Source organism: Lytechinus pictus, chromosome 10, assembly GCF_037042905.1.
Source record: "Lytechinus pictus isolate F3 Inbred chromosome 10, Lp3.0, whole genome shotgun sequence".
Taxonomy (NCBI): Eukaryota; Metazoa; Echinodermata; class Echinoidea; order Temnopleuroida; family Toxopneustidae; genus Lytechinus; species Lytechinus pictus.
In genome coordinates, this window is record NC_087254.1 from 6713646 (window position 1) to 6737049 (window position 23404).

Genomic DNA, 23404 nt, shown 5'->3' on the forward strand with positions numbered 1-23404 from the left:
TGTATTCCCATACAAATAAAGATTCGGAGACAATTCATTAACGTTCCCTGACCAAAGTTGACTAGTCCTTTATTCAGTAACTCCGGACAGTGCCGCCGTACTACCCCGCATGCAAAGGGGTGTACAAACGCGCAGTAAAATTAGAAGAAAAAAAATTACTTGGTGTAATCATAAATTTGTTCTAAACTTGGGTAGCATTTCTTGAAGTGATTTATCAGTGATTTTTCATTGACGACCGCTTTAAGCTACTCAGATCCTTGCCTGTGATTGGCCGAGGAGTATTAAACAGTAAATTTGCCATTGAAGATCACTGCAAAATTTCCCCATGAAACACCCCCGGGCACTTGAGTAGTCATAAAGTTTCAAAAATCCGTTTTTAATCCTGTGACCAATGGCCGCCTGATTCACCTCACACTCGCTGCAATCACCCAGATAACCCTGCCCCCTCCACTTTGCATAATTCAGTGCATCTTCCACCCCCCCCTCCCAACCAACCCTCCCACTCCCTTCCATTTGAGTCTGCTGATGCTTTTTTTTAATTAAAAAGTGTCACAAGATTTGAGGTACTTATCCATATTTACATCATTGCCAAATATCAAACATGACTGAACTAAATTCAGAATCATTAAGTCGAATCATTATTAAGTCGATGTAAATTTGTTGACAAGACTACAAAGAGTAACAAGTGTTTCAAATGGCACATGTAGGCATTTATTCATTGATTTATCACTAGCAAAGAGGTTTCATCTCCCAATATGTACATATCATTTAGCTCAAGCAGCTCACTGGTCATTGCATAACCTGTGTAAAAATTTATTAAACATCCACAATATTACTTCATTATTGTTCGAAATGGACATGAAATGAAATACTCCGAAAATTTGCTTTGCCAAATTGATCGTGGGCCCGGCAGCCGCTGTGCAGCGCCAGATCAACGACGCTCTATCCCTTTAACCGTTGAACGCCAAACGGTAGTAGCAACTCCCATCTTTTAACATGTTTTGGTGTGACGCAGCCGGGGTTTGAACCCCCAACCTCCTGGTTGTGAGACGGACGCTCTACCAACTGAGCCAACACACTGGTGTTGGCATTGGCATTCAACAACAACAACAAAAAAGTCAGACCAAAGTGATTCAGCCTACTTTTCTCCTTCCAGGCACAGGTGACACAAATTATAATGATAATAAAACCGTTTTCAGATTTCCTCATCCAGACACAATGCAGTCGGCTTTTGTGGGAGTACGTTATTATTTGCAGACCCTAGACTTTGTGAAAAGCAATGGAAATATCTATATCAGAGACATTTTTGGGAGGGAGCCAACTCGATGTCCCAGCAAGAAATTCTTCGGCTAAGCCTAGCGTCGGGCAACTGTCTGGTCGGGGAGAAGTGAGATAATGACTTTACCATGAGGCAATTTCCAGTGGCAGAACATAATTTCTGCTGGTCATTGCTATCGTCCTACTCTGGGTGATTTACATCCAAATGGTGTCCGATTCCCCATGAAAACACACAGTAATCTTCCTTATCATCTGCGCCAGATCATGATACTGCATTACAATTTTAGTCTGTATCATCTCTTCTTCATCCTCTTTGTCTTCTTGTTCGTTGTCATGGCAACCAAAAGCACAATCAGTCCTACGATGATTGTGGTGAGGGTTATGATGGTCACTGCTTGGCTTTGCCATTCCTTTCCTACAGGCACTCTGAATACTAGCTCTTCATAGGTGTCCTGTGTATTTTTTGGACAAAACAAAATTACCATAAAAATATCAGTTTATTATTATTATTATTGTTATTATTATTATATTTATTATTATTATGATTATTATTACTATTATTATTACTATCTTTATTATTATTATCATTATTGTTGTTGTTCTTAGGGCACAATAAATGTTCAAACTTGATTAACTTGATCAATAACAGAAAAATAATAGGTGGATGACCACCCCGATTATTATTATTATTGTTACTATTATTATTATAATTATTATTATCATTATTATTATTATTATTTTCATTAAGGCACAATAAATGTTCAAACTTGATCAACTTGATCAATAACAGAAAATAATAGGTGGAAGACCACTCCGAACCCCCTGCAACACTCTTATGGCATCGCCCCAGCGAAGATAGTGATATTTCTGTAGAAACCCACTTACCATGGTATAATCCAGTGGTGTCCAAGAGCAGATCGAATGATTAGCTGCAGAACATGGTGCCCTCATCAATCCTGTATTGTTAGAGCAGGTATCCAGGGAACAGTCTGAAAAAGAAAACATGAAATGAGAGAGAGAGAGAGAGAGAGAGAAAATCTTGACATCACATGTCATAAAGAGAAAATGGATAAATGAAATTAAGATTTCAAATATTTGACAATATGGAGTTCCGCTACAGTGCAAATAACATGATTTTATTGCAATGGATCTGTATAAACAAGAAATAACGTCACGGGCATACTGGCATGGCAGAATGTGTTAACAAAATGCAAGTTGAATATCAGTGGCATTTTCTGACCAAAGGATACTTTGAGAAATTGTGTGGGTTTTTCCAGCCTTAAATCTTTGACTTTCTACGGTGTATTTGACATATGTTCTCACACTAAGTAAGGGTAGAATGTACCTGCATATCCAGTTCTGACCCAATGCATGGATTCCGAGATGTTTCAAGTCCACTGTCACTTTACACAACAGTGAATTACCAGAATACACTGATAACTAGGCCAATCTAGTCTTGTGAATACTAGCATGGTTAAAACTGTTCAATTTATTTATGTGGTAGATTGATTTACGAACAACAGTTTGAGCCAGGCTACAATCATAAACCAAGTCTTGAATCAGTATCAAGAGGATTTTTACTTAGGTGTTGCCATACAGCAGAATCACTTCTCTTGATCCATTTGGCTTGAATAGTGAGCTTTGAAAGCATAGGGGTAACCACTACCAGGGCCCTCAATTCTGATTACAAGAATCAGCCAGAATCTTGGCTCTGATGCCCAAGCAATTCAGTCTCCTAGCTATTTTGAGAAGCTCGAACGGGCATAGCGCATAGGCAACACTTGAATCTATGAGTGACTTACTCGACCAAACTGACCTGTGCAGTACATGAAGAGCTCAGGATGTGGAAGGTAGACCTCCGCATGATTCACTTCCGGGTCACTGGAAGGAGCGTGGTACCTGAGGTGAACTGGTTGGTCAATGGATGCAGTCATGTGACTGATCATGTGATCACTGCTAGCTGTTTTGATGGGAGGTGTGTAGATTGCTATGGTGTGGTTGGGTGAAAGATGTTCTGGCTTCTCCACATCTATCTCATCTAGGAATAGTACCTGAAATGGAAATAAAAGATGGTTGATTAAAGACCCAGACCGGATCAAAGAGCAGTGAAATTAACAAATGTGAAATACATAAGCTACAATGTTAGTTTTATGCATATTTACTGCTTGACAGCTGAGTATTTCGCTTAAGCCCCCATCACACTTATTTGGAATCAGCAGGAATCAAGCAGAAGCTGGAATGAAAAAATATTTTTAAAAAATTTGAATTTTTGGGAGGAACTTATGAATTCACCAAACTGGAGTTGAAATTCAGTAAATTGTCCAGGTGAATCATCATACACTAGTCAAAATAAACCACAATGGAGTCAGATTGATAATTCATGCTACATTCTTGGACATTCTAGGCGCATTCTAAATATTCTGACTGCATTCTGAGTGCATTCGAAATATTTTTGTCATTTCTTTTGGCCGTCCTGAAGGTTTTGGTCATGTTCAAAACATTAGAGGTGTATTTTCGACGGTGTTCGAAGTAGATTTAAATGACCAACTGGTGGTCGAACAATAGTCCTTTCATTCCGGCCAATTCTGCCTGATTCGGAATAAGTGTGATAAACTCAAACTAACGGGTTAAAGAATAGGCCTTCTTGTGCTTTTCATCGACCTCAGCACCATGACATCATGTTGTGTTAGAAGCCTTGTCATTCCATAGGTTTGCAGAAAGAGTTGCAATCAACTGCAACTCTAAAAATCAAACGCTACTTGACTTTCAAAAATGAAATGCGTGTTATTAGAGACTTGCGCTTGATTAATTTGCACTTGAGTTTTTGAGTTGCGCTTGATTGCAACTCTTTATGCAAGTGGGCCCAATTTGTGGAGCATTGTGGCCCAGTGGATTAGTCTCCGGACTTTTAAACAGAGGGTCGTGGGTTCGAATCCCAGCCATGGCGTAATTTCCTTCGGCAAGAAATTTATCCACATTGTGCTGCACTCAACCCAGGTGAGGTGAATGGGTACCTGGCAGGAATTTATCCCTTAAAATGCGTGTGCCCTGTAATCTTAGTAATTACGGCTGCCAAGCTACAGCTGGGTTAATAATATCCAAGTCCTTTGGAAGCGCATAGAGACATTATTCATAATTGTGATATGCGCTATACAAGAACTGTGTATTATTATTATTATTATTTGTAGGCATGAAAAGCAAAATCAAATAATTTATTTAAAACAGCAGCATCAAAATCTAGTTTGAGAAGGAGTTCATCAACATTTATATCTTACACTGACTCTGAAATTTAATCCAGAGTGTTTCATTTGATTGATGAAAAGCTATCAGCTGCCTACAGATTGGACTCCATCCAGGGCTACACTGTATGTAACGGTTTGCGGTATGTAACAAGCATAGGTTTGCAATCAATCCCTAAATCTCATTGGCAAATCAAGATCACTGTCGCATACGCACATTGCCTTCAAATCACTGACCCGGGCCCCGAACCAATCATAATTGTCATTTCATATTTCCGAAATCACCACAAACCTTTGTATTACAAGGCTCCATATGATTTCAATTCAGAAATAATCAACATTTTTGGACACGTTCAATTTTTTGCACATTCGTACAAACAATTGTAATAATTAGTATTTTCCTTCATCTTTTTACTACCAAAGCTTAGTGAGAGCTGTAATTCTGTAAATTCTACAAAATGATTATAGGTACCAAAGCCAGAAATGCAATAAGGAAAGCAGAATTCAAAGAAAATATCAATAGAATAATAGTAATTATTGTCCCTTCAGAATTAATTTAGTGTGCAAACTGAAGACTTAAATAAAACCATACTCACTGCTGGAGCACCAAACCCTTCTAGATTCTTGAGTTGATAAGCATCTACAAACATCCCAGTGGGTAAATTTTCAAGGATCATAAACCGACATTGATGACAGGGAAACCTGAAAACAACACTCACATTGGTATGAACAGTCCTAATAGAAAAAAAATATAACACAGAAAATATGAGGATTATCATTTTTATCAGGATTGTCAAAATCAACACTCTTAACCCTGTTCTAAGCACTTCCTCTGGATTTAAGGACGTAGTTTTGGGAATTATAATCCAGATTTAATAGATGTAATAAGCTGCACATCTATTAATTTAGTGTGAAAATAACAGTTTTTCAATTAATTATCCCATTATTCAGTTGTAGGGATATATATGAAGCATTGTTTCTACTAGGGGAAATAATATTAAGAAGAGAGATTACACTACTAGTTACTACTACGACGACGACAACTGAGACGACGACTATACTACTAGCTACTACTACTATACTACTACTACTATTACTACTAACTATTACTACCATACTACTACTACTACTACTACGACGACGACTACGACGACTACTACTACTACTACTATACTACTACACTACTACTAACTATTACTACTACTAACTATTACTACTACAAATACTACTACTACAAATACTACTACTACAAATACTAATATTACTATATACTACATATATACTACTACTACTACTACCATATTACTATTATTGGCTTTTTATAATTAGGCCTATGATAATCATCATCATAAGTTTTTAATATTTTCACTCCTATTACAAATTATAATGCTCATGAATCATTTCAAGACTACCGGTACTTCAAACAGCAGTGTACCTGTGAAATCCTTGATTAGAACTTCTCCTGGATACTGACACCTCAGATGGTGAGAGAAAACATGGTGGTTCGTAAGATGGCAAACCTAAGAAATATTATATATATAAACTTGTTCAGGAAAATATTCATCAACATTGTTGTATTACAAGTGTACGTCCTTGTTTTTGATTTGCTGAGAAGGTGACTTTCCAGCTGTGGCAAATTGGATAACAACTTGTGAATGATCTATTTTCATAAGATGCCCAGTGCCCCGGCCGCCCCGATCAACCAATGACCAACAACATTTCAAACTGTAAAAAATAGTTATAAATTTCCACATTGCACCACGGGTTTAATTTACCCCTAAATAATATAAAATACAAATATGAGGACTGCACCAATTGATATTTGAAAAAAAAAAGCGAAAATAGATGAAAAATAGATATTATATAGTAATACTAATTATAATAACAATCATGATTATAACAATAATAATGATGATAATGATGGGTGATGATAATAATAATAGCAATAACAATAATTTCAATTCAATTCAAACTTAATCTTTATTTCCACATGATAGACTCAACAAACATAGATTAAGAGAAATATAAAGGGCAGTATAAATGATGAGGAAGAAGTACAACTGCCAACTGATAGTATTTAATTCAGACCCAGAAACATTTGGAGATTTACATGATTTAGTAATTTTACTTTTAGAACTATAACAGGCATATTTCCCTAACATTGGCAACTACATGACAACTCCTGCTATTTCATTGCATTTTCATTCACATTTGAAAACTAATCAATATATTATGACACAACTAGATCATAATCCACAAGCAGCAATACCTTTTGACAATTTTTCTTGAAAATTTTCTGTAACGTAGCAGACGACATTTCCTCCGAGACCAATGAGGAAAAGAATGGCCAAGAACATTCCTTCAATTTAAAGCTGGAAGTACTTGCACGAAGAGTTGTCATATCTGGTAATTTCCTGGTGAATGTCAGACTTTGAGGTGAAAAAGAAGTACAAAATATAAATGCAATTTGCGGGGCAATTTGCAAGGTTTTTCTTAAGCAAAGACAGTCGACGCCAGCGATCAAGCTAACAGTAACAATACAACAAAATTCATATCGCCCTCTTTTGGCTTTTACATTACATTCTCAATTGAGTTCATCATGGCGGAAGGTGACGACTGGGAAACTCTAGAAACGTTGCTTAGTAAGTAAATTTCCTCCTCTAATGCAAAATATTGTAGTTGTTAATGAGACGTGATTGTATTCTTATTTATGCTGATTTGTGTAAATGCATATTTTGTGTAATTACTTGGTGGTATGAGCCTGAGCCTCGATCCATGACTTTGCCAACGCCCCCTCTTGTTTTTCTTTCTGTCTGGTCCCATTCATTCTTTTCGGCGTATGTTGTTGGAGGGGGGGGGGGGGGGTAGCCAGGAGCCTCCTCCTGGCTGGGGGGGGGGGGGGGGATGGGGTGGATGCTTTGTCTGTCCATGTAATTAGATTTGGATTTGACTTCATATTATCTAACATTGTTTCTTTGATAGTTTCATTTGATCATATAGACAGCTGGCAGCCATCTATTCCGAGGAGTTTTTTAAAACATTTTTTATTTTTCAAATTTTTCCTCGTACATATCCAGGAGGCTCCTGGAGAGTAAAAATCATTGTACTACACGCAGGCTTACTCTCCACAGAGCCTTGGACGGGATGCCATTGCTCTACCGTACGCGCGCGCACCTAGTAATAAAAATATATAAAATCTTGTTTTTAGGAAGATATTCATCAACATTGTTGTAGGACAACTGTCCTTGTTTTTTATTTGCTGAGAAGGTGACTTTCCAGCTGTGGCAAATTGGATAACAACCTGTGAATGATGATATTTTCATAAGATCCTCCCCCCCCCCCCGATCGACCAACATTTCAAACTGTTAAAAAAATAGTTATAAATATCAAGATTGAGTTTCAGTACATTGTAATATAAAGTACAAATCTGCACTGATTAACATTTAGTAAAAAAAAAAAGAAGCGGAAATAGATAATAGTATACAATAATAATAACAATAATAATGATGATTATGATGACCATGATGAAGATGGTGATGTTATGAGATGATAACAATAATAATAACAACATAATCACACTGAATGATAATTTCAATTCAATTCAAAATTAATCTTTCTTTCCATAAATCCATACTAAACAAACATAGATTATAGAAATATAAAGGGCAATGTAAATGACAAGGAAGAAGTACAACTGCCAACTGGTAGTATTTCAGACCTAGATCTAGACTAAACTTTTGGAGATTAATGAATTCAGTCATTTTAGAACTATTAACACTAACACTAACAGCCACAGGCATATTTCCCTATCATTGGAAACTACATGACAACTCCTGCTTTTTCATTGCATTTTCATTCACATTTGAAAACTAATCATTATATTATGACACAAATAGATCATAATCCACAAGCAGCAATACCTTTTGACAATTTTTCTTGAAAATTTTCTGTAACGTAGCAGACGACATTTCCTCCGAGACCAATGAGGAAAAGAATGGCCAAGAACATTCCTTCAATTTAAAGCTGGAAGTACTTGCACGAAGAGTTGTCATATCTGGTAATTTCCTGGTGAATGTCAGACTTTGAGGTGAAAAAGAAGTACAAATAGTAGAAATCACAAGTTGTAGAATATTTATTTTCCATTCAAATGAACAGAGTCGACTTAAAAATGCAATTTGCAGGGTTTTTAGACTCCACCGTCTACAGTACCGGTACGGTACCTCACCCGAGTGCGAGCTAGCTAAACAATACATCAAAATTCATATCGCCCTCTTTTGGCTTTTACATTACATTTTTAATTGAGTTCATCATGGCGGAAGGTGACGACTGGGAAACTCTAGAAACGTTGCTTAGTAAGTAAATTTCCTCATGTAATGCAAAAAATTGTAGTTGTTAATGAGACGTGATTGCATTCTTATTTATGCTGATTTGTGTAAATGTATGTTTTGTATAATTACTTGGTGGTATGACTGAGGCTGAGCCTCGATCCATGACTTTGCCAACGCCCCCTCTTGTTTTTTCTTCTCTCTGGTCCCATTCATTTTGTTCAGCGTCTGTTGTTTTTCGAGGGGGGGGGGGGGTAGCCAGGAGCCTCCTGGCTGGGGGGGTGGATGCTTTGTCTGTCCATGTATTTGGATTTGGATTTGACTTTATATTATCAAAAATTGTTTTGTTATTGTTTCATTTGATTTTGACAGCTGGCAGCCGTCTGTTTCGAGGAGTTTTCAGGAAGAAGAAGAGTTTAAAAAAAAACATTTTTACATTTTTTAAATTTCTCCTCGACCTCGTAATCGTATACCCAGTTGTGTGTTCGGACGATCAATTTTAGAAAGTCATTTGGAAAAATTTACAAGGAAAATTTTATCAATTTTTAGTACAAAATGTCAGGAAGGCTTCAAAAATATAAAGTGTCTGGACACCCAAACCCCAAACCTACTACATGACCTTGTTCATAGAATGAGTGGGAGGCTCCTGGAGAGTAAAAATCATTCTACTATATGTAGGCTTACTCTCCACGGAGCCTGGGATGGGATGCCATTTCTCTAGTAGTACAAGCTCTGCATCTGAGTATTTTGGAGACAACAAAATACTTGTTTTCTTCAAGGTTTTGAGCCCAAACTTATGTAAATTGGCTAAAAGTATATATTTACCCCCCCCCCGCTAGTATTAATGGTGCGTGTATTTATTCATATAAATTTAGACAAATGAAAAAAATAATTAAGACAAGGAGCTTTTACTTACAGCAAGGCTCCACATTAACTTTTTTTGGTGGTGGCCCGTTTGGGCCACCAAAACCATCAAATAATTTTTTTTGGTGGCCCGATATTAAAGTTTGGTGGCCCGAAAAATATAAAGAAACACATTAAAAATTATTAAAACAAACTTCTGAAATATTAATTCTGCAGCCACTACCACTAAATTACTTTCACTTTATCATCCTGTATGTAAACCTTGTTTGCTGTTATTGGCTTGTGGTAAAATATAAATTGTTTCTATCGTTGTAAAAATGAAATGATTGAAAGAGAATAAATGAATTTTATTGTTCGCAGGTTGTGTGAATTTTTTTTAAATCTCCATATAGACACACACTCATATTGGTAAAGTAAATAAATAGTGCATAGCAAACTCAGATAGATGTACAAAACAATGGTTTTTCATTTCTTCCTCTTTGAATCCTAAAACCTAGATTATGCAGGCCCCAAATCCAGTTTATTTCTGTTTTCTCTTTTGCAGCATATTATAGCAGGAGAAAATCACAGAAAAATATGCTGCAAAATTAGAACAATGCATAAAAGGGGGAAACAAATGAAAATAATTTTCAAAAAGTATATTACAAAAAGAAAACAAAAATAATAAAAGAAATAAGTGAAATAAAACAAAAGAAAGAAAATGAAAGAAAAAACAAAGAACATGGGAAAAAGAAAAGAAAGTGAAAGAAAAATGAATAAAACAAAATTAATATAAACATGGGGAAAAGGGGAAAATTCAAAAGCCATTACGAATATTTTTTAACAGCTGTGGCAGCAGTCTATTCTGACTGGAATATAATTAAAAGCCAAGCAAATAATTTTCACTTACCTTCTGGGAATGGCACATTTCTATTTTTATATCCTTTAGTTAATTTTTTTTTTCAGTAGAATCATATTTTTTAATCAGGCATATTCAATGGGAAGGGGTATAAATGATTTAACCACTGTAAAAAAATGAAAGAAAAAACAACAAGAAGAAACGGCAAAAGTTATATCTGGAAAAAAAGTGTGAGAAAAGTCCTTCCCTATATTTGCCAAAATGTTGGAAAAATTCACATTTCATATCAATGAAATGCCTTCCCAAAGTATTTACTTTCTCAAGAGTGGTTTAAGAAGTCATTTATAAACAAGAAAGAAAGAAACTGTCTGTTTATTTTTGGCTAGAAAAGACACAGCTTCGAAAGAAACCAAGTATCAACATACATACAAATGCACACGTGGGACTGTGACGTACTTGCCTATGTGTTTTTATGTGTATTAATTCATTTGGAAATCGGTCTTTTGTAGTCAAAAGAGAGGTCATAATTCCTCTTCTTAATGCTTGCAAATAATCAGGGTACACCAAATTTTCGTAATATAGACTGTAGAATATCATTTCATTGGTGTAAATTGTGACTTTGACTCAGATTTTCAAAGTTCTGTGGAAGATTTCTTAGCAGCAACATTTTTTATCGCAGCTCCATCTAGAGCACAGCTGTATGCAGTGGCTTCATGCAAAGCTCACGCCAGCCGGCCGGCACGGCTGGCTGGATAATAGCTACTGTATGCTATAGCTCTAGGCCTAATATGCAAACTTTGTGTGTGTGTATTTGTGTGTAGATCAACAAAAAGGGCGCATGACGAACTGGGTTGCAATTTGAACTGAAGAAAGTTGATAAATGCGTGCAAAATCGGGAGAAAAATTGCGCTACTTTGAAAATTATTGGTTGCCCGATTCGGGCCACCAAAACTTAACATTTTATCAATAATGGTTGCCCGAGGTGAATTTCTGGTGGCCCCGGGCCACCGCTAATGTCGAGCCTTGCTTACAGTCTGTTATTGTCGGCATCTTGTGTGTGTGTGTGTGAGTATTTGAGTTTTGTCAGATGTGTATCAATCAGATATGATTACTTACGTCTGGGACCAACCTTAAACGTCTTGCCGTCAGTTATTGTAGCCTAGATACAAGACGCGTATAGAGGGCAAAAATATCATGAGCAGTGTCAACTTAGATGAAAAAATATACTTGCATCGGCCAATAAATATCACGAATCGTACAATTCGTGATATTTATCAGCAGATGCAAGTATTGGAGTATTCCAAAAGATCGTGATCTTCTGAATGCATATGCAACTAGTGAAACGATCCAATCTATAATAGGAATACTTACTGTATGAAGATTCATGTGTCTTGAGCCGCAATCCCCATGCATGCGTAATTTGAAAATCCATCGTAACTAAAAGTTATGGAGCTTGTTCTTAAAACAAGGACAGAAGTTTAATTGAGTATACTATTGTTATGCTCGAGTCTTAGGTCACATGATCAAGGTCAAAGGTCATTTATAGTAAATGAATATAGTGTTTTTTTATTATTGTATGAATGGTGTTTTGGGGGAATAATTATTCAATAGTCATTTTCAAAGTTAGCATTGCTGCTATATTGAATCGTGTAATGCAGGCGAGACTGACAGAGACGTTCCACTTTTTTTGTTCACAATGAAATGTTTGTTGGGTTATTTCAAAGAATTTTTTTTTTTTTTGGGGGGGGGGCAAAGAGCATTTTAATTTCTTATAAATTACCACTTGCTGTCATAAACGGTTATTATTTACACTCCTTACTGAAAAATTATACTGTCTGAGTCTGGTTTTGAAACGTCATTTGACTGTTTTGAACTTGTGGCCTCTTGCTGAGCCAGTAGCCAGTAGGAAGAATTTGGCGGGAACAAGTCTATCACAGCCTCTCATGACTTTGAACATTTTGCTTTTCCCTCTCCTCATCTGATGTGTACATATATTAATTACTGTATTTTTTGGAGACTTCTTATTTTCAAGTGTAAACTTTTTGTTGCCCTCCTTTTCTTGTAATGATATTTCCATATAATACCAGGGTGCGACATAAGCGCTTGCCCGATTGCCCGGGGCAAGTAAAAGTTAGAGTCGGGCAAGTGTTTTGAAGCAAAGACAAAAACTGATGGAAATTATATTTTAGAAAGATTCCCCATCAAAATATAGAAAAGAAAAAGAGACAAAAAAGCAATATCATTAATTTCTTCTTTCAAAAAAGTTTATAAGTCATGATTCGAATTGCAAAATTTGCGCCATTTTCTGCAATTAACACACAGCTCAGAGACACACACACACAGAATCAATGGCAGTCTAGCATACCTAGCACCTTGTCCACGCAGGAGATGCATGTAGTTAGGTTTCTACGGATTACGGTGCTGCACGAACGAAGTTTGCTCTGGAAGAAATCTCCCACAGAACTGTCAAAATTCACATTTCTCACCAATGAAAATTATTGTAGTGTCCATATTTCCTAAAAATTGGGGCAGCTCAGTCCTTCCTTCCGTCCATCCATTCTTTACCTTTTCTTCCTGTCTTTTTTTTTTCCTTACTTTCTTCATCCCTTTCATTCTTTCTTTTATTTCTTTCCTTCATTCCTTCCTTTCTTTTTGTCTTTCATTCTTTCTTTCTCCTTCCTTTCTTTCCTTCTTTCTTTCTGATTTTATTTGTTTCTGTCTTTCGTTCTTTTGATCTTTCTTTTTTCCATCCATCATTTCTTTTCTTCTTTATTTTTTCTTTCTGCCTTCCTTCATCTCTTTCCTTCATTCCTTCCTTCATTTCTTTCTGTCTTTCGTTCTATCATTCTTTCTTTTCTTTCTTTCTTTTTTTCCTTCCTTCCATCTATCCTTATACCTTTTCTTTCTTCCTTCTTTCCTTTCTCTCATTTTCTTTCTTTCTCTTTTCCTTCCTTCTATCAATCCTTTATATTTTCTTTTTTTCTTTTCTTCTTCCTTTCTTTTTACCCTTTTTCTTTCTTTTTCTTTTTGTTCCTTCCTTTCTCTTCCCCTCAGTTTTTTTTTCTCTCTATTTTTTTTCTTTCTTTTTTCTTTCCTTCCTTTCTTTCTTTCTTTCTTTCTGATTTTCTTTGTTTGTCTTTCGTTCTTTTGATCTTTCTTTTTTTCCATCCATCCTTTCTTTTCTTATTTTTTCTTTCTGCCTTCCTTCATCTCTTTCCTTCATTCCTTCCTTCATTTCTTTCTGTCTTTCGTTCTATCTTTCTTTTCTTTTTTCCTTCCTTCCATCTATCCTTATACCTTTTCTTTCCTTCTTTCTCTTCCCCTCAGTTTTTTTTTCTTTCTTTCCATCCTTCTTTTCCTTCTTTCCCTTCTTTCTCCCTATCTTTCTTTCCATCTTTCTCTTCCCCACAGCCATTCTCTCTCTCTCTCTCTCTTTCTATCTTTATTTCTTTTTTTTTCTTTCTTCCTTCCTTTATTTCTTCGTCCTTTCTGTCTTTCTTATTTTTTTTCTTTCATTGTCTCCCCCTCTCTTAATTTCTTTTTTTTCTCTGGTTATTTTCAGTGATTTCCCCTTTTTTATTGTGTGTCCTAGTCCCCTCCAAAATATATGAGATTAGGAAATGATGTTCAAGATAAAACTCATAAAAAAAAGGAATACAACTACAAGGTACATCAGTAGTCATGTTGAAAAATGTATTTTTAAAGCCGTCAATGGTAAAACCATAAGGCTATAACTTGTTTTGAAGCAATAAAACTTTATTTTGAAGGATTTTTTCGGGCAAGTGAAATCTATATTCGGGCAAGTATTTTCCAACTATTTGAAAATTTACTTGCCCGACTGGGCAAGTGCTTCAAAACAGTTATGTAGCACCCTGTAATACGAATGTACATTTGAAGATGTTTTAATTATTATCAAGAATAAATTGAATTTGAATTGAATTGAATTTGTGTCATGTCTACCCTTTGTCTTTTATAATTTAAAGTAGGTGCTTGTGGTTCTTTGAGTCTATCTGAAAATGCTTTCTGTTTCAGCACTAAAAGAGTCTTGTGACTCTCTGTTGGACTTTTGCGAGCGTATTATTTGGCATATGGTATCCCCGACTGCCTTGCAATTACAACATATTTGATTTATTAGTGAGAAATATATTATATTTGTTTTAATAATCTTTCAAACAGATAAAGCAACTAACCCTGCAAACCGAGATGATGACTGGGAGTATATCATGAACTTCTGTGACAAGGTCAATTCTGAATTAGAAGGGTGAGTGGCCTCCTATTGGCTTGTATCTGGGTATACTGTAGGTATTGGGTGTAATTTGTATTTGGTTTTATAGACTAATGGGGTCTTGCAAGAAAATGCAAGTTGGGATAGGATGAGTCTATATATTTGTTTCCTCGTATGAATTTGATTATGATATCAATATTGTTTTTCCTTTTAAAGCATTTTGTGGTAGTACAGTGTATCAGTGATTTTTATGTATTGCCTAGTAAAGGCCTGCACTTCATTTTTCTTCAAATAGTCTTCAACTACATGTTTGTTTGTTTTATTTTCTTCTACATTTCGAAGTGATAGAAAACTTTTCAAAATAATAAAAATGTCATGCAAAAAAGTCTACATAGTTTCAGTAATAAATGATGTCATGAAAAAAAATCTTATATGTACGTTTTCGAGGTATAATTTAGTAATATGTAGGGGAAGGCGGGGTAAGTTGTGACACTTTTTGCATTTCGCATGTTAGAATTGATATGACTAATGATATTGTAGAAATTGGTTACCTTTCCTTTAAATTTGATTCTTGGGAAATATTTTTCACCTATATATATCTTTCTACCCCCACACTGAAATTCATTGTGACCTTTGAAAAAAACCGATGTCCAATGGCTCAACTTGCCCCATCTGTGGGGTAAGATGTGCCTCCTTGTGGGGTAAGTTGAGCCACAAAAACTATGTACAAAATGTATGTGGGAAGAACCAGCATGTCAATTTTCTATTTCAAGTCTTTTCACTTGCTAATTCTCTATAAATACTAACATCCTCCAAAAGTAAAAGAACTGTCATGTAAATGTGCACCTTTCTGCCTGCATATCAATGGCTATTCAAGGTTTGTTTCTTTTTCATTATACATTACCATACAAATTACCATGGCTCAACTTGCCCCATGTTGGCTGGCTCAAAGTACCCCAGTCCTAACTTAATGCGATATTTTCGCATCCACACATTTCTTATGCATCCATCGTGTAAAAGACTATGACAAGAATGAAGATCTATACCTGGACTAACAATAATGTTCTTATTTCTTTATTATCTTTAAAGACGTGTGTGGGTAAAACAATGATCGATTTTACATCCTTTTTTACTTTTTTGGCTAAAATTTGTATTTTTCCCTCTAAAAAAGTACTTTTTGTTTCAAAGTCGAAAACAATGTGGTGGGGTAAATGGTTATGTAATGGGTCATCAATACATGACACCACCACAATGTCTGACTCATTCATTATTGGCCTGGGGGTGGTGGCCTAACTTGCCCCTATGCTCAACTTACCCCGCCTTCCCCTACTGATTGATTATGGTTCGTTCAACGTTGTGTAATTGCAAAACAGGGACTCATTAAAAGCAAATTTGCTTGAAGGCATCACATCATGATTATGGACATAGTCAAAAGAAAATTCTGTCTAATATCTTACCAATTAAAAGGAGATTTTTTTTATAATTAATACCTTTATTGTATTTTCCATCAGGGCTTTGCATTCGTGTAGATTGCTTGGTCATAAGATCCAATCGCCTCAGGAGAGAGAAGCACTCCAGGCTCTGACAGTCATTGAAGCATGCGTCAAGAACTGTGGGGAACCTTTCCACAGAGAACTGGGCAAGTTCAGATTCCTTAACGAGATGATTAAACTCATCTCACCAAAGGTAATTCATTTTAGTTTTTATTATTTGGTAACATCACAAAAAGGAAGAAACAAAATTTTAGAAAAATTAAAATGAAGACAGTCCTGCAGCCTGTTGCATAAAACTTTTTACCTGAGAAAACTCCGGTAAAAACTGAAAACTAAGGTTAGTCTGATTTCTGCCATTGACTTTAACACAGGGCAAAAACTCAGGTAAAAAATACCTGAGTTTTCTCAGGTAAAAAGTTTTATGCAACAGGCCCCTGCACTACAAACCTCCTTTAAATTGACTTGATAATTAGGTTGTTGATTGCAGTCACTCAACAGGTAGTAAAAGAAGATCATCTCTATTTTTGATGTAATTTTCATTTTGAACATTATCTAACCAAACAGAAAATTGTTAGAAAAAAATCAAAGAAGTACATGTCGATACAACTTTGTACAAAATCAGACTGATGATACGATCCTTTTATGTATTTTGGATAGCTCTAATCACTATACCTATTTAGATTTCCATTTGGTAGCATTTAAGTAATGTTATTGTGATATAGGAAATGAAAACTTCCTAATTACTAAAACCTTGTCCTATTGAAAATTTTATTTACAAAAATGTATTTGTACACTAAGACACAAGAGTGTCCTAGTTCGCTTTGAGCAGTAATGGTGTTTCTACAGCATCTTTGTATCATAGAAGGTAAAACTGAAAGATATAGAACTGATGTATACAAAGGGGCAATTTTTTATTCATTTTTTTTTTTTGGGGGGGGGGTAACAGTTCTTTGCCCATATTTTTTTTCACAGCATGAGCATTTAAACATGAGAAATATTATTTAAAGCTTTGGAAAATACCATCCTTAGACAAAATGTTTATTTCTTACTGTTTCTACAGCATCTTGGTAATAAGAAAACAATAGACAACTGATGTATACCTAGGGGCTATTTTTTTACAGGGGGGAGAGGGGCTAAACACTCATTGCCCCTTCCTTTATTTGTGAATGCATCAATATTTAAACATAAAAAGTATAATAAGAAACTATGCCACATGCCATACTTAGACAACTTTCTCGTTGTTTCTACAGTATCTTGGTATTTAAATGAGAAAAACTGAGAATGCGTGGGGAAAAAAATAGAACTGATGTTTTTTTTTGTGGGGGGGGGGGGGCTAACCAATCTTTTCCCCTTCGTTTCTTTCACTGCATGGGCACTTTAAACATAAGCTTTCGAAAATACCATCTTTAGACAACTTCTTTATTTCTTATTGTTTCTTCAGTATCTTGGTAATAAGACAACAGAGAAGGTGAAGAAGAAAACAATAGAAATGATGTACTCCTGGCAGAAGGGTCTCCCCTATGAAGGCAAGATCGTGGAGGCTTATGATATGCTAAAAAAACAAGGTTGGTATCTTGTTTTCCACGTAAGCAATCTAGATGATCTTTGTAGGTATGCATGGTGGAGTTTATAACGTGGAGAAGGTTTACGGTTCACCATGTGTAATATGAAGAAGGGAAGGAAATACAGGCAGAAAGATTAAAATGGAAAAAACGAGATAGGATGAAAAGAGGAAATTAGAAGTATTCTTTTCTTGAAAGTGAGTGAAGTCCTGAAAAGGACTGTAGACCAGTACCGACTGCACAGAAACGTTGTTAGCGCTAACAGAGCACTAACAGCACTGTTAGCGAGGTTTTGCCCGCACAGAAGCATGATGTTAGCCCAATCACTAGCTAGCGCTGTTAGACTAACATTACAAGGTCGCACAGAAGCTAACATTAGCGCTAATGTTTGAACTATTCACTAACAGTGCCAAGGGCACCGATAGTGACAATGTTAGTGAATATCTCTTGCGTGTCTTGCGTAAAACTTGTCTCATTTTTATATCAAGTGCTTTAAAATAGAATTAAAAGGGTACTCCAGCCAAGGGGCGGATCCAGTTTCTTCCAAAAGGGGCCCGGAAGGGGGAGGGGGAGCACATTTTCCCGAGAAAGAGTTTGACAAGCAAAAAAAAAAAGGTTTACGTCTAAAATTAAAGGTATTATTTTTCCCAACAAAAATTGACAAGTAAAAAAAAAAGGTCTTAAATTGCTTCAAAAGGGGGGGGGGGGGAGCACACTTGGGTAAAAATGGCTGGAATGTTTACATTAAAAATTTGAATCATTGTTTTGGATCCGCCAATGCTCCAGTCCCCAATACGTATGAGAGAAAACAGAATGAAATTAGATGAGAAGACTGCAATTACAATCAACAACAGAATTCTTCAATGGAAAATAATGAAGAAAGATAAATAAAATATGAATTGAATGAAGTGAACTCTGTACAGTATGTTTGAAAACATTGACGCCTATCCAGGCCACCAAGAATATCCTAGAAAAGAATTACGAAGCCAAGTCCCATTAAAAAAAAATTATTATTATAACTGCTGTTATTACCTTGTTTCCCCCCATTAAGAATAACAATATTCATATACATACTATAAATAGGTTCATTATTGTGGAATGAAATAATCGCTAGAGGGTATTCATTTGTCTCGCAATCTACTATGGTTGCAGCGGCACTCGAAAGCTCGTGAACTTGTAAGCTAGTGAACACTTTTTGCGAGAGTGATCACGAATTTCCTAGAAAGCTAGTGAACACTTTTTGCGAGAGTGATCACGAATTTCCTTGTTGACCATAGTAGATTGCGAGACAAATGAATACCCTCTAGCGATTATTCATGTACATGTTGTGATTATGATTGTGATTGCAAAACCAATCCCATACCTCATTCCCCTTTTCCTGATTTTACCGTGAACTGGTAAATTCATGTTTCAACAAGTAGGCCTATGTAAAACGTGTCAATGGTCATGATGATTACTGAACATGCTGAAGCAGAGGTCATATTTACTTTCCACTGTAAGGACAAATTCAGTTTAAATGAACATTATTTCATACATACAAATCAATAAGTGGGAAAATGACAAATGACATCATCAGCTCGCCTATAGTTTTGTAATATATAATATAATTTTTACGGAAGTTATGCAAAACTATATCACATAATTGTTTTTAAATGCACTTTTTTAAAATTTATTAATCATGTTAATGTTCAATTGTTTGTATGACTATACTCCACATCCTGCTCGGCACGGTATACATCTCCATAGTAGGAAGTAACTCTTCCACTCTACGAGCAAACCTATACCGCCCCCTTCCCCTATCAAACAATTATTGACTTTTGCCGTTAATAGATCATTTTTCATCGATGTTAAGGTCTATGTATTATGTTAAAACATGGACCTATTATGGTTAAAATAATCAGAATTCAGTAATTAACACCGCGGTACAACGTCATCACAAAGTAAGAATCCCGGTTAAAGTGAATGGTTAACATTGGTTTGACTTTTAAAAAATCTGAGCTAGAAGGTCACACTTGTCACCTGTGTCTGTGATATGTTACAAAAATCAAGCCCAGAAAAAATTGTGTTCGAAAATAATTATTTAGTGATTCAAAAATTGAAATATAAAGTGACCGAAAACACCATCTTAATTTCATCCCATACACTTATGTGTACTATTTAGGCGTCTATAAGACGCCTATTTACAAAATCGGGGTTTGCCTTGTAGTTTTAGCTTTTCATTCTCAATAATGGTTGTTTTCAGGGTTTATTAGTTCTAATACATGCACTTGTACACATGTTTCATCTTGGTTTGAGAATTTTTTAAATCGGCTGCTCACAAAGTTAAACAATACCTTTAATTGGAATGATACATTGAACCTGTGGGATAAAGGTCCTTTCATTGTATCGGTCCATGCATAGATCACTATAGTATGTCATAGATTTTGCCTAACTATAAGGCTCAAACCCACTAACAACACCTGTGCCTAACAGCGCTTTCTGTGCGTTCATTCTGCTCATGGTGTTAGTGGCTGATTTGTTAGTTACTTGTTGGCGCTAACAACACCTTCACTAACAGCGTTTCTGTGTGGTCGCTACTGATGAGATGAGCTGAATATGGCTTGAATATTGATGGTTTGAGTAGTAGCAGGATGAAGTGAAGAGAGGTTACTCGACGTTTCAGGCAGGTTGACTGTCCGTCTTCAGGAGTCGCAATCCAATCGAGCATGTTCATCCAACCGCCTATATGTCGGACCTCCCTGACATAATTTGGATTTGTTTTCTAGTTTGTATGATAACTTTAGTGCTTCAAGTTATTTATAGCTTCAGCATATTGTGAAGTGAAGTAAAATTGGAGAATTAATTGGGGTTGGATGTTCAAAAAGGTTGATTATTTCATGGAATTGCATAGTAGTAATATTGGTATTTTAACTATATTTCAATATTTCAAAAGGAAATTAAATTCAAGAAAATATCTCTTTATGGTGAGCTTATCAAATACTGAAATCAAAATGCCAGCTCAGGATATCAATAATTCATACAAATAAATTTATCAGAGATGCATCATAGCTCATTTTTTATATAATTTATTGATGATTCACTTTGTTTGCTAAATATGTTCATATCGTGAAGATGATAATAGTTCTGGTCTTCAATGAAGGAAGATGGACAGGGAATCATTTGAGTAGAGGCTTCCAAACAGTAGATAAATGATAAGAATGTTGGAAGTGTAATTTTGGGTATATTATTTTTGAAACAATTTAATTGAATTTGAATGAACATTTCCAGAACCAGTAAAGCTTGGATTCATTTTTTTTCAATACCATGCCTTCCTTACCCTGTTCTTGATAAATGTTATAGTACATTTTGAGAAGTAATAATGATTATAATTAGTTGTGTATATAGTGCATAATAAATTTATTCTCTGTGGGCTTTACAACATACAAGATTATGTCCTGCTTTATGCCACATATTGTTGATATATATTGCCTACTTAGACCAGAGGTATATTATGCTGTAATTCTTGCTTCTGAATGTCTTTTTTTCCCTTTAGGTCTTGTTAAAGAAGATCCAACCTATCTTGATACAGATTTACTACCTGCCGCTCCCCCTCCTAAAGCAGTAATGGCTGAATTTGAAGACGAAGAAAAATCAAAGGTAATCAATTCATTGGTCTTTTATTTTTGTAATTTGTGAGCTACAAGATAAATAATAGACTTCACTTGCTTTTCATTATGATGTTGTGAATCTTGCAGTAGTTATTCTAGGGCTGAGTCACAGTGGACAGTCCACCGGTGAACGACCGATGTCACCATCGCAAAAATTTTCTTCCCGACAGGCGGACTGCGAAAATAAATAAATACATTAAAAAATTTAGTGACACCATTACTATAAAAATATCAACCACTTAAAGATCTATGTTTCCTTATTTATATCTATATGCCAAATCTCTCAGATGATACTATTTTTCAAACGTTTGATCAACCTAGTAGAGCTGTGCATATGATAGTGCCGAGCAGGGTTTGTCAATTGTAATCTCAGTGTGTGGGCACTGCCATTTTTCAACTTTTAGTTACCCTGCTGCAATAGCGTACCTAGGATTTTCCACTGGGGGGGGGCAAAACCGTCCGAATAATTTGACAAGCAAAAAAAAAAAAAAAAAAAGGTCTTTTTTTTTTCAAGCTCGTCAGGGGGGGAAAAAGGTCTTCAAGCTCGTCAGGGGGGGCAAAAAAGGTCTTCAGTGGGGGCACGGATTCGTCCTTTGCATGAGTTGTGACTCGTCAGGGGGGCAGTCCCCCCGTAGGTACGCTAGTGCCCTGCTGCAATAGACCAGTTCGTAGTTACTTCATGGACAATTTTGGTCAAATGACCTTTCATTTCTTTCATTGAGATATTATGTAATGATGCCTTACATAGCAGGATGAAGAAATTGAAAAGATAAGGTGACTAGAATAGCACACCATTGAACGCTCTATGAAGGTATTCATTGCATTTATACTTTGAATGCATATTATAGCATGTTGTACAATGTACTTGGCAAACTGTGAAATACCAGTCGTTCGTGGACGCATTGTTTTTTGTGGATGTAAATGAAAAGCACAATTCAAAAGAATATATGAATGATCAAGACATCAAAGATGGTGCTTATCTCATTAGATTTTTAAACCACATGTCTCTTTAGTACAAATGACCTTCCTCTGATCATGCGCAGAGTGGAACTACGAACTGGCTTATTCTGCAGTGGAGTAACTAAGAGTCGCAAACAGAAAGGGTAACATGGCTGCACCCATGAACCACTCGACACCCTGTTCACATGTTAATGTTCTTTGCACTTGAAGTCTGTTTGTGCCTTGCAGTGTGTTGACGTACATAACTGTGAATGATAGATTACTACTGAAAAGGAAGAGGTAAAAGAATGGGCCGGGATGTATGCATGCATAAAAAGGTTTATTATTTCAGAGATTTGCCCATTAATATCTCTTTCAATGTCTTCCATCATTCATTTTTTTGTGCAGTTATTAGCACGGCTTTTAAAGAGCAAGCATCCCGAGGATCTCCAGGCAGCCAACCGTCTCATCAAGAACATGGTGAAAGAAGACGAGAAACGGCTTGAAAAGGTTTCCAGGAGGACGAATGAACTAGAGAGCTGTAACAATAATGTCAAACTACTCAACGAGATGTTAGCCCATTATAAGGAAGGTTATACAAGCCCAGAGGAGAGGGAACTGATGAAGGTATTTACTCGATGCTCATCATTTCTTTTCCTTTCTTTTTATAAGAGGAGATATTATACTGTTTCATCTTTAAATGATTCATGACCCTTGTGCATGTGTCAGCTTTCGTTTCACTTTCTGTTTCTGTTGTTATTTCTGATGTACTTTTGTGGCGCCTCCCTCAAAAAACCAGAGGACGGAGACCTTCAAATTTTGTTAATTGCATATGTAGGGATACAAATAATTTGTTACATTATTTAGCAACTCTCATGACAGATCAGAAAGTCTGGTGTAGCATTGTTGATTCATTCTCGGATGTGTCCGATAAGTAGTATTAGTCATTTCACTTATAACTCATATCATCCCTTGTTTCATGAACTGCAAGATA

At 35.9% G+C, this 23404-nt stretch overlaps 2 protein-coding genes across 3 annotated transcripts in view; one reads left to right on the top strand and one right to left on the bottom strand.

Moving 5' to 3' along the window:
- Positions 1-722: 722 nt before the first annotated feature.
- Positions 723-7073, bottom strand: LOC129269663 (phosphatidylinositol-glycan biosynthesis class X protein-like). Its single transcript, XM_064105211.1, has 6 exons — positions 6787-7073; positions 5953-6037; positions 5114-5252; positions 3095-3329; positions 2164-2267; positions 723-1730 (listed from the first exon to the last, which is right to left on the bottom strand). Exons 1-6 carry the CDS (start codon positions 6872-6874, stop codon positions 1572-1574), a joined length of 810 nt encoding a protein of 269 aa, XP_063961281.1. The 5' UTR covers positions 6875-7073; the 3' UTR covers positions 723-1571.
- A 16-nt stretch (positions 7074-7089) lies between these two features.
- LOC129269664 (ADP-ribosylation factor-binding protein GGA2-like) overlaps positions 7090-23404 on the top strand; it is a 36062-nt gene continuing 19747 nt past the window's right edge. Inside the window, exons 1-6 of one of the 2 annotated variants that reach the window (XM_064105212.1) lie at positions 7090-7159; positions 14721-14805; positions 16281-16455; positions 17704-17827; positions 21357-21460; positions 22819-23037. In XM_064105212.1, coding sequence (XP_063961282.1) covers positions 7117-7159; positions 14721-14805; positions 16281-16455; positions 17704-17827; positions 21357-21460; positions 22819-23037 — 750 coding nt within the window. In that variant the 5' untranslated portion in view covers positions 7090-7116. Of the gene's footprint in view, positions 7160-8815; positions 8870-14720; positions 14806-16280; positions 16456-17703; positions 17828-21356; positions 21461-22818; positions 23038-23404 lie in introns of those variants that run through there. The other variant, XM_064105213.1, reaches the window with a different exon arrangement.

Bases quoted from the DNA above. Each gene is read 5' to 3' on its own strand.
- LOC129269663 (XM_064105211.1), bottom strand. From the start codon at position 6,874: ATGTTCTTGGCCATTCTTTTCCTCATTGGTCTCGGAGGAAATGTCGTC. The intron at 3,330-5,113 runs GTGAGTATGGTT...TTTCCATTTCAG, and splicing joins AAGGGTTTGGTGCTCCAGCA to GTACTATTCCTAGATGAGAT. The intron at 2,268-3,094 runs GTCAGTTTGGTC...TTTCTTTTTCAG, and splicing joins GCTCTTCATGTACTGCACAG to ACTGTTCCCTGGATACCTGC.